The sequence below is a fragment of the Coloeus monedula genome (assembly GCF_965178545.1).
Source record: "Coloeus monedula genome assembly, chromosome: 2".
In the NCBI taxonomy this organism is placed as follows: Eukaryota; Metazoa; Chordata; class Aves; order Passeriformes; family Corvidae; genus Coloeus; species Coloeus monedula.
In genome coordinates, this window is record NC_138782.1 from 38,959,261 (window position 1) to 38,971,386 (window position 12,126).

At 41.6% G+C, this 12,126-nt stretch overlaps 1 protein-coding gene across 1 annotated transcript in view; it reads left to right on the plus strand.

Annotated features, from left to right (window-relative positions):
• Window positions 1–2,307: 2,307 nt before the first annotated feature.
• The window catches only part of VIT (vitrin), a gene marked incomplete at both ends in the record, with an annotated part of 34,844 nt that continues 25,025 nt past the window's right edge, over window positions 2,308–12,126 (plus strand). Inside the window, 5 exons of the mRNA XM_082302665.1 lie at window positions 2,308–2,338; window positions 4,074–4,139; window positions 5,097–5,253; window positions 7,140–7,273; window positions 11,420–11,497. Of these exons, the coding sequence (XP_082158791.1) occupies window positions 2,308–2,338; window positions 4,074–4,139; window positions 5,097–5,253; window positions 7,140–7,273; window positions 11,420–11,497 (466 nt within the window). The remainder of the gene's footprint in view (window positions 2,339–4,073; window positions 4,140–5,096; window positions 5,254–7,139; window positions 7,274–11,419; window positions 11,498–12,126) is intronic.

Below are 12,126 nucleotides of genomic sequence, written 5' to 3' on the forward strand. Positions count from 1 at the left end.
TCCTTCCCGTGTCTTCCTTATTGATAAAGATCTGCTATTGCAGGCTGAGGGTTCTGCTGAACTCTGCTGAACCCCTGACAGGCTTTACATATTAAATCCTTTTAGATTTATTGGCTTCTTTCTGCAGTAAATTAATAATAATTTAGGAACAAAAGCCCACTTTCTGTTGCCATGAAGAGCAGTGCCCACCAGCAGACTAGGCAGAGATGCTGGTGCAATGCAATTGCAGGCAAGCCTAGGGTACTGCCACCCAAGAAGACCTGGATGGCTCCAGGACTGGCTGGCCATGCCCTGGGGACAGCAGGGCTGGGGGGCAGCATGGCCTTCAGAAGGCAGTGGGAAGTCTTGTGCAGGACTGGTCATACAGGTGGTTACACATTTTGTAAGACAGGAAAAGTTAGGCAGTATTGGACTCTCTCCACAGAACACACAGCAGCCCACCCATGAAGCCAGATTTTACATGAATGCTTTACCATCTCAGACCTCTTCTACTCTAATTGAACTGGTGAAGAAAATATCTCAGCACCAAGTCAAATACTGTCGGGACAAATTCACACAAATCTCCTTGACTTTAAATAAAGATGCCACTGCTGAATTTATTCACTGCAAATTTTGGGAATGCTCATATTAAGATGCCTTTTGCAAAGTCTAAGCCAGTGTCAGTATAATCTTTAATGGTGCATGGTTGCAAATGAATTGCAACTCGTATTCTGCCTCTTCTTTTTCAGCGATTGACCTAAAGTGAAAATTCTTTGAAGGAGAGCAATTGTTTGATACCTCTGTTGTGTTAATGGGTTGAAACATAAAAGAGAGGAGAAAAGCATCTGAGTTAAGTTTCGCTGAGCACTCTTCTACATCTTGTTGCTACTTCTTTTAACAGCTTCACAGTGGAAATACACTGCAGTAAATGCTTAAAATGGATTTTTGTTCCAAAAGATGGGCAACGCTTTTTAATAGAACCTATCCATGACAGCAGAATATCACCACATAACTGCTCTTGCTGCTATGGCTTGTACAGCCTGGGGTCACCCCCACTGCACTGCCCATCATTTTTCAGAAAGACACAGTCACCATGCTGAGCCACTTTCCATAGCCCCTGGATTCAGTTCAATGGCTTCTGAGAAACCTCTGCTGGTTTCAGCTTTAGCAGCCTAGCAGGAAAACTTTTTCAGGGAGATCACCAAGGAAAGACATTGTGCTATTAGGAAGTGACACTGTTAGTATGTCCTGGTATTTGAAGTTCTCAAACTGTGGCACAGAAACAAAAATCAGAGGTGCATCTGCTCTATGTGAAAAGAGTTATAAATTATATAGACATATTACTGGCTAAACACAGTTTAGGTTAGCCTACTATTTTAGTCATCCTCATAGCATGTGGCTTGCTTGAAAAAGAAGAGCAATTAAAGTAAAAATATGGAAACATCTTATAGAGAGACAGAATGCAGATTTTCTTTCTCTCCTGTATCTGCCTTCTTAGTCTAACTTTCTGGGGTGACCGACTGATTAATTATGAGTACCCAACACAGGATTCCTTCAACCATCATGGAATAACAACAAAAGCAGCAGGTGATGCCAAAGAGGAGCTGAGAGGGGTTATCTCCACAAAGTTTGAATTCTTGTAGCCTGGCCAAGAGCTTCAGGGATGGCAGGGGTCATGGATGCAGACCCAGAAAAAAATGTTTTCCAGATGTTCTGACAGAATCCTCTTAATCTCAGGTTCTCACGTACGTACATACACATACACATCCACATCCTCAGAAAAGGAAAGAAACCAGTAATTTGGCTCACAAAAGATGGAACAATTGCAAAATACTGTATGCAACATCTGTCCGGAGTAAAAGGATTTATTTATGTTCCCCATATGATATGAGATTACCTGGTGTTGTTTGATGTGCAGAAAATACGATTAGGTGATGATTTCTCAGAAGAGCAGTGAACAGATTTTAATAGATGTCAGAGCATGTCCGTGCCCATCATGCCCTCTCCTGATGCTGGCTTCTGAAGTAAGTATGTGAATGAATTCTTGGTTTCCTGGAGCAAAAGACAAATTTTGGAGACAGGTGAAAAATTAGTCCATGGGAGTGTAACAGCCCAAACACCATCTCCTCTGGGGATATCAGCTCTTCTACAAAGGGTGATAAGAGGATGCAGCATGTGAGGACTGTGAAAGGTTGAAGAAGAGTGCACAGTCCCTCTTTCCCCACCGTTCCTGTCTCATCTGCCAATACCTCCAAATGCAGCCTGATGTACTCTTCTTTTCCTTTTCAGTGCTCCCTAGCAACGCTTCCAGATTTTGCTTTACTCACCATGAAGGCCACAGTCATTGCAACCTTCTTTGGTAAGTATAGTTGATGAGCTGCAATCAGTAGTTTATGGGTTTGTACTCTCCTGTCCTGGATGCCCAGTGGCTTCTGACTTATTCTCTTCCCTTTGGACTCCACAGCTGATGAAACTCTCAGTGGCACGTGTAAGCCTTGGCACAGATTTTCAGAAATGGGCTACACAAACTTCCTGACTTTGGCATAGAAAAAGTATTAATTACTTGCAGAGATCTCTAAGTACATGACCAGTTGCATGCAGTCCATATCAGGTGGGCCTGAAAAGTGTCTGTAATGTGAAGATTCCCTCTAAAGAAAAGTCAAGTGTTTAAATTCTCCCTGTTCTTGCTCTTTCCATGAACAAGATGGTACCAAAAGGTTATAAATGTGTCTTATTTTCTTTCCCCTGGCAGTCGGGGTGTCACTTTTTGGGAGCATGCAGAAACTCCAGAACTTGCATTTCATCTTACATGAACACTCTGGTTGTGACATTCCCAGACAATATTCCCTCTAGCTGTTATCCTCAAGTCTGTCAGGACAGTTGTTCTTAGTTCAAATTCATAGCAATCTATGTAGTTCTTCTACATAAATTACCAGATTAATTTCTCCACATTATATTACGGTGTAACATTCCAAGTAGTTGAGATATTGCATTTTATTTTCCACTCATGCATTCTTTTTTTTTTTAACTACAATTTTGCCCTGGTTACACAACTGCACCACTGACAAAAGGTCCAAATACTGCATCTATGCACTGTCACTTCAGACAGTGTGAGACTGCTTTTACTTTTGAGCAAGTTCTAGGTGTGATAAACCCTATAAACTCTGCAATCAGTCTAGGGGGAGAAAAGCATAAAAGAAAAAAATTAATTCTGTTGCATATTCTATTAAGATTAGCTTAAGAAATGATAAAAGGATCAGCTTAGATCACATCACAGAGAGTTTCAATTCACTTTGAAAGCTCAGAGAAGGGAAAGGTGAATAGGAAAGTCAATATATTTGTAATGAAGTTATCAATTATCCATAATACAGTGTTTATAAAATAAGCCCAGAGGATAAGGAGGTTCTGTATGTCATCACTTAGCAAGCGAACACAACAAGTAAGCTACATGCATTTATAGGGATGTATCTTTTAATGTAACAGCATATGTCTCTTTTACTACTACACTTTTCAAATCATTATCCTGCTTACTGAAGAAAATGAGTGCCCTTGCTCTGACAGGATACTGGGACATGCCACCCTAGAAGCTCATACGGTCTGTAATGCTGCCCAGTATCCCACACCTGCTGCCACCAGTGAGTGAAACATTGCAACACAAAATTACAGGGTAACTTTCCCAAAGGGCTGTTAAGAAGAATCTTTCACTCCCGAGCTTCCCGGCTGCTTTATGCACAGAGCACACTGTTTCATTAACATTCCTATCACACCAATTACAAAGAGTTCCCACTGCTTGCGGAAATACTTTTGTGGTTTTCTGGACCACATGGACTCCATGGCATCTTTAGACAGTGAGTTCCACAGATGAATATGTGAACTGAACTGATCTTTAATCCCCTTCAAAGAACTTCCCCACAGTAGATGCCATCATGACTGCAAAGTTAACCACCAAGTAGAATACTAGATGTGGCTGAAAAAACTCCTATTTCAGGTTTTCAATCTGTTGATTCAAATTTGAGAAATCTCATGCACAGGAGGTTGTGGCAGCTGATGTTGATAGTCCTCCTTTTTCCTGATACTATCTTTGTTTTTTCTAGGTGTGTTTCTTACATGTACATACACAGCCAAGGAAGCCACAAAGAAGACAAAAAAGGCTAAGCTATGTAAGTGGTCTCAGTAGAATTTTTGGCTGTTTTACAGCATAAGAAAGGTGCAAACTGAGATTATATTCTGGTAACTCTTCACAATTGTCTGGAGTGAATGGCATTATATTTTAGCTAAAAGATTCTTTTATTGAAAACAAATCACTAAGTAAAGTGTGCACCACTTAACATATATAAAAGGAAAATTTTGTAATTCACTACTAAAATGTATCTTCATAGGTCATTAGGTACCACACAAGAATCAAAGCTAGCACTAATGTTTTCACAGAGAGAGAGAGAGAGAAATACATTAAATGAACCAGCTTTAACACGAAGCATATGTAGCTGATTAGTGTGAGACAAGTGGTGCATGTCTGTGCACTAGGATGTTTAAATTTCAGCTATACTACTGCAGGACCATTCTGTCTGCAGATTATTTTGCTCATGTAGCTGACAAACAAGCCTGCTGCGAGGTTGTAAATGCACACTTAAACCTCTTGTTCAAAGTAAATTGTACCCAGCAAAAAGTTTTAAAAATTAAGGGCAAGATAATGGGCTGTGACTGCAGCCTGACATTATAGATAGCACAGAGCTACACGAGCACAGCGGGAGGCTTGGGAAGCATCCCTACCCCCTCCTTCCCACATGTTAACCACAGGCTGGGTGACTACACTTCTTTCTCTCTCGAGCAAAGTGTCATAACAGATATTTCCTTCAGAGAAGCAAACAATTCTGAAGGTCAGAAATACCCACAGGCTTCCTTATTCCATCCTTAGTTACTGCCACATCCCTTGGTACAGCGGTTATTATGTGTTATGTTGCAGATGCAGAAGACACAGATGTCTTGTATCCCAAAACTATTGATATGAAGGCTTAAGAGGAGGGCATCCCTGTCACTCAGTTACTCACTGTTTCATGGCAAGATCACTCAGCTATGAAAGCATTCAATCTGACTTTATCAAGATTTTGCATTCACAGATGTACCCCAGATTGATTGTGATGTCAAGGCGGGGAAGATAATCAATCCAGAATTCATTGCAAAATGCCCTCCTGGATGTCAAGATGTAAAATATCGTGTTTATGGCACAGACATTTATGCTTCTTTTTCCAGTGTCTGTAATGCTGCAATTCACAGGTGAGTGAGTTGAAATGAGCGAGGCACTCAGACAAAACTGCCATCTCGGTGTAGGGTGCTTTCGACTTTTCAAATTCTTTACTTCCTTGTAGGTTTGATTGCAGGCTGCTGTAGAAAACCTGAGAGAAAGACCATGTGTGATGGAATGGATCTATTCTTAAAAAGTGCTGTCAATCCTGTATTCCTATAGAAATTAGTTGTGTTTGAAGAAGTGTCTCACCTTTGGAGAAATGGCTTGAGATTTCCAGATCTCTCATTCATGCATAACAAATTACTATTGTATTATTATTATTCGAGTGGAAGAAGAGATGGAGCTGCTACTACTAATAAATCTTCAGAAAAAATAGGTATTTCACCAGTGATGAATACATATAACTCTCATACTTCTGGGATTGGTTTGGTTCTCTGGGTTTGAATTTAACTGTCCTTGACACCAAAGACTGAGTAATGTGCTCTCCTGCCACATAAAAGGACACTGCAGGAGGAAGTGAGTAACATAAATTTTGTAGCACAAGTTTTTCAGAGTTTTATTAGCCATGCAAAAATGTGCATAAAATTCTAATGGAGGATAACTGCACTATCAAAACACACCGCACTCGGAGGCGGGATGCAGAGGCAGGATGTATTCAGCTGAAAATGCAGCAAGAAGTTATAAAGCCTGATTGACAGCTTGACTTAGTTCGGAGTTATTGGAGCTACTGCTGTGCTTCCAGTTCTGTGAAATACCTGGGATCTCGGGTAAAGTGGGATGGATAGTTAAGGCTTTGGGACTTCACCCCTTGCCTCTGCACTGCTCAGCGCTTAGGTTGAGGTGCCTGTGTGTGCACAGGGCTGCCACCTCCTGGCAGCTGTGCCCGCTCATCCCCCGCTGGGGAGATGACTGCCAGGTGACCGGCTTTCCGACGGCAAACTCCTCCGCCAGATACTAGCGCACACTGGAAATTGTCTTGGCATTCAGAATTAGTCCCAAAGGGACGTTAAAAAATACTGGTAGCAACTGCAATCTCCCTGTAGCCTGGCTGGCTGTATTGTTACAGTGAGGGTTTCAGTTTTTCTCATTTGCCAGCTGTTTTTGGCCTTGTTAATTTATGTGTTGCAGTTCCACAGACAGGGAATTTTTTCTCCAGACATTTATTTTAACAGCAGCTTCTCGCAATTATCAGAGAAAACTACACCTCTAACATGCTCTTCAACCCTGTTTGTTGCCCAGTACTTATTTTCCTGCCTGGTCATTACTGCCAGCCCTACAACTCCCCTACAGTCACAGTTGCTTCCAGGTTGACCTGCTATTCTAGTGATGCCAGAGCAGGTTGCATACACTGAAGATTCTCCATTTGTCTTGAGGTACATGTTACAGCATGTGGTAAGCACCACTTGACGTGCACCACACCTGGAGTCTGCCAGGTCTTCTAAAGCTTCCAGCAATATTGTGTCCAGTTTACTCCAGGCTGAGGTCAGGAACAGCCTTGGGTTTTTGCAGAAAACACATACTGAAACTCAAAGAAAACACATTCTGTCACATGGCTGGCCTGAAACCTCCTCTGAGTACCTCTGCCTGTATCTTCAGTCATTCAATCAAGCTTGCAGGAATTTTAACGAAGGCAGTGGCTTTTTCTTGTGTGCAACTAGGTCAAGCTTAAACAGCGGACCAGTAGATCACTGCGAAGAGCAAAGAGATCCTGACAGCTCTTAGCAACAAACTGCTCTTCTCTGTGTGGGAAGAGCACAAATATTTCTTAGCAGCACACTTAGCAGTAGCATCACAGCCCCACCACCACACCCGGTTTAAAGGTAAAAGGAAACACTTCATACCTCTTGCCTTGTAGAAAAGTTTTGAAGTTTTTTGCGGAATTTCTGCCTTGAGACACTATATTTCCTCCTTGCAGTGGTATCATTGACAACACAGGTGGGAAGATCCTTGTCCAGAAAGTCGCCGGGCACTCTGGTTACCGTGGGAGCTTCTCCAATGGTGTCCGGTCCCTGTCACTGCCACGCTGGAGGGAGTCCTTCCTCGTGTCAGGTACCATTCTGGGGTGGGGCACTGGAGCCGCCTGCCCTCCCCACCTGCTCCCCACCACTGATTGCTGGGCAGCAATGGGCAGAGGTGGAAGCAGCCTCTCATTTTACAGACCTTGTTAGTCACCACAGGCCCACCCCGCCTAGCTTTGGCAGGAATAGTGCATTTGAGACACTTCTTGTTCTGAGCTTTCCACATAACCTGCAAAGAGACATGCATCCTGCCAGCAGTGGGCTCAGCTCAGCCCAGTGCAGGTCTGAGCCCACTGCAGGAGCAAAGGCTGTTCTGGAATGAGTCTTGGAAGGCACCTTAACTCCAGCTATTGATGTAAAAATTTTGTTACTCTCCACCCTGGTAAGCAGTGCTGCTGAGGGACCTGAAAGGCCTTTTGGCCATTTGAGGCATCCTCAGCCTGCATCTGAGTTTGCATCTCCTGAAGTGGCTTCAGACATGTCAAACCCCATATAGCCCTACTGTATGTATGCTAACCCTGTATTAAGCAATTTGATTGATGCATCCCAAGTATGTCAGGAACTCTCTGTTAGCCAAACAGTTTTGATATCTAATCAGTGCAGGTAAATCCATCTTAATTTAATGCATTCCTTTTTCCTCCCCATAGTATATATAGGAACCCACTTCCATTTACCAACAAAATGCAGAGATTTAAAATTTTCTTTTTTGCAGATTAGATCCCCTTTACCCCAGCTCCAGATTATCTTAAATCTACTTGCACTCATTCTGTGTGAAAGAGGGTTTGCTTGACCTTGCTTTACATTAAAATTCTAAATCTAACATTGGACCAGTTCTTGCTGGTCTGCACTTTTGGAGGTTTAAGATAGGTACAACCAATTGGTGTTAGTTAACTATATCATTCCTGGAAAAATCAACAGCTCAAGCAACTGAATATCTACTAAAAATAATGTGCTTTTCATGTGAAAATTTGTGGACAGCAAAGGAGGTCTCAGAAACTGACCAAAACAAACTGTCATCTTGATTTTGCACTTATGTATTTGGATGCACTTTTTAAAAGTAGTCTGCAATGGGTACACCATATTATGAGAAGGATTTACTTTGGATGAGTGGGAACTTCCTCAAGTAGCTGAATTTCTACTTGTACTTGTTGCAGTTTTTTTCTCCAACAAAAAGCACATTGTAATTCTGGTACATAAATGGGAAATAGGATTTTTTTTTTTCTTTCTTTTTACCTCAACAGCTGCTCAGTTGTTATCCCATAAAACTGTAGAAATTCTTCCCTGAAACGGTAGGGATTTTTGATTTATGATAATAAATCTTTATTCTTAAATAATGAGACACTAGGAAAGAAGGTACAAGAGACAGTTGAAGGAGTATATAAAAGGAGATGATGAGAAACCTGGGTATGTGCAGGCGTGATGAAATTTGTCCCCCATGCACTTAATTCTATGCACACTGAGTGCTCTCACTGATGACAGTAGAAGTCTTAGTTTATAAACTCGCTCAAATGTAAGTTTAGTATTTCATATAACATATATATCATATTTTATATGTGAATAGGAAGAAAACTTTCACTATACCTACTGAAAATGTGAGAAATTTAGAATTTTAGAGAAATTTAGAAGACTAAAACCCAGGAAGGTTGTGCTACTTAGCAGCCTGAGGCTGAATGCATACAGATCTTCTTCTCAGAAAGAGAAGAGCTGGGGATGGATTTTTTGTGATTATGAGTCATAAAAAGCCAGAGTTGCATAAAACATTCCCCAATAAAAATATAAAATCACCTAAGGCATTAATTTCAGGACAGCTTTAGAGCTTTACAACTGAGTTCCCTATTCTCCAGCTGAATTCTCTTTCAGCAGACCAGACCTGTATGCAACACGGCACCCTGGGAATGTGCCAACAGTTTATTCCTAGTTAGGATATTGCCACCGATGTTTAAATTGTGAATGAACATGCATACAAAAGAGCACAGAAGAGGAATCCTTGGGGGACCCAGGAAATAAAGTGGCATGATTTAGGGGCAGTGGAGAAGGAGGTCTGTCCTCTGGGATTAAAGCAGCCGGCACACCAGGAGGTATGCAAATACCTTGGTGTTCACTTTCAAGCACTGAGATGCCTCTGCACTCAATTGAATGACTCCATTCAGTTCAGTGGGAGTTTTGCAGCTCGTGGGTTAAGAAAATAGTCCTGAACTTCTGGGTTTGCTAGTCACAGATAACTGAGTGGGTGAGCAACCACTGCACTACAGCAGCCACCACGTTGTATTTCAATGGCCAAAGCTGGTGTTTTCAGCCCACATGAAAACACACTTTCAAGTATGTTAAGCAAACTCCAACCTAGATGTAGTTTTTTTCCAGTAGTGAAAAAGACATATTACCATTGCCCCAGAGAGCAGGGCCACATTCAGGTCAGGCCACACGTCTACCTCTTGATCACATATGGGATGCAAATTGCTGTTGATCAAAAAACCCAGAATCCAGCCTGCCCACCCTAGCAGGTGTATTTTCACAGAAGCAGGCTTCAGGTTTGCATTAGAAATCAGATTAGCACAGAAATATTCCAAATTAAGATCAGATTATCAAGCTACTGCTGCATCCATGTATCAACTGCTCAATACTGACAACTCATCCACTGTTGGGGATAAAGGAAAGCATTTAGAAATCATCTGTGATCCTGTAACTTTTCTGTCTTTCTACTGAATTAGAAGATCTCCCTAGTCCTTCTTGGCTCCTGATCCCAGTTTTAGCTCAGGGGTTAGTAGATATAAAAACCTGCTGCCCTTCACTTACACCAGCTTCCATGAGAGAAGCCCAGAGAGTGAGAAGGAAGCTCTTTCCAGTTTGTCTATGCATGCTATCTTGCCAGCTCTGGTCCTTGGTGGATCGGTGTTGACATTAGTGGAGCTGCTCTCAGTTTATATCACTGTAAATGAGAAATGGAATAACTTCTTACATCAGTACTCCTTAGTAACTCTAAGCTCTTTATCTATGGTTTTGTAATGACAACTAGAATTTTAGAGAGGAGCAAAACAAAGGAGATAGAGATATGAAAAGGGACAAAAGACGGACTCTCCAGCTCCATGGACATCTCTGCTCATTAGAGTTCCTCTAGCATACACCTTTCTTTGTGTGCCATCATGGGGGAAACAGCCTCCAGTTCCCAGGAGTGGCTCAGTCTGTAGGAATTAACTCTGTTTAGTGCTGTTGGTCCCTGGATTAATCACACAGGATGACAACTGACACGCTTGCAGTGCCATATATACCTTCTTAAAGAATCCCCCAAGGGAACAGAGGAGAGGTCATCATGACTCAGGTTTTGCAGGAGGCAGAGGTAGGTCTCACCAGAGCTGGTCCAGATACATGACACAGCACAGCATCTCGCAGACACACTCACCAGGGTCCGGAAGACCTACATCCATCAACTCCTAGAGGCCAAAGCAGTCTTCCCTGCTGGGCTTCTCTGCAACACTTCTAATTCAGCGATGTATGTGAGTACAAAAACTGTCCCAAGAGATGGAATTGCATGGCCACATGTACCAACAGAGTTAGCATCTGCTCTGGCACTAAAAAGATTTGTGGTTTAAAGCTTAACTGGGAAACATACCTCATTGTTTCAAGTCAGGACTCTCATTTTAGATCTAAATATAGGTACCATATGTTCCCACACACAAGCACAGCCTTCTCTCACTGTTATTACTGCAAAAGACTGTTGCCAAAAACGGCATCTTGCAGAAGTGAGGTCAGAGAAGAATGCTGCGTGCGTGATGAAATGAATCCCACATCAAACATGCTTTCCAAGTCAACTGCATAGTCAGGCACTGGAGAAGGCTGCCTAGGGAAGCTGTGGGTTTAATCAGAAGTTATACAGATGTCCCCCTGTGCTTAATATCATTTGAGAGCAAAAGAATGAACTAACTGACCTCTGCAAATCCTCCCCAGTACTGTGTTTTCATGCTTTCTAACTCTTTTTTTATGATGCTGGATTTAGGCACTGATATTTTTAGTGATATGGTTTTGAGATTCTGCCATCAGATGAAAGAAATCTTCATGAAAATAAGTTGGGCAGTAAAGAAGAGGGATCTAATTCTGAATGCCTATGTTAGATGAGAATTTTATCAAGAAAACTTAGAATATTTTGTGATGCCTTCTAATACTTTTTTTTTTTTTTTTGTAGAGGGCAAGCCAAGAAAAGGTGTGACATATCCAACAACTCTTGAATATTCTTCATCAAAAAGTACAACAGTTAAATCAGGCAAGTACTCGTGACAGACTTTCCCTTACATCCATTCACAACTCTCTGTCGTAGCTTCTCAGTTGTATAATACAAAGATATAACTATTCAGAGGCAGATGTTCATGCACCCATTAGTACGTCATCCAAATCACTCATGGTATTTTTTTATCTTAAGCATATGGAAACCATCTCAGACAATTTCTATTTTTTTGGTCACACCATGTTTTGCAGACTTCCGTTTCCAAACAGTTTCCCCCTTGCTTTAGATCAGTTACTGAATATGATGTTGTACTGGTTATATGAAAGCATTTGAGGTTATCTCATTGGCTTCCTCCTAATGTTACTCATGTTATCTCTTGGGATATTCAGTGCTGAGAGTATAATATTAAATAGTAATATAATACAAATTACAGAGATGGTAATGCACAGCAGCTTAACTAAGAAAGCCACAATAAAGAACTACTCTGGTAATCATTTTAGTCAGCATCCTACTCTATAAGACTCAGTTTAAATAATTTAGTTGTTTTCAGAGGTCTTTGATCAAGTTTCACGCTGGTGGGTAGTTGATATTCAAGTGCACATGGATTGCCTTTTTGCTGAAATGACACTTGGTTTTGCTCCGTGTTACAGCTCTGTAAGGTTCAGACT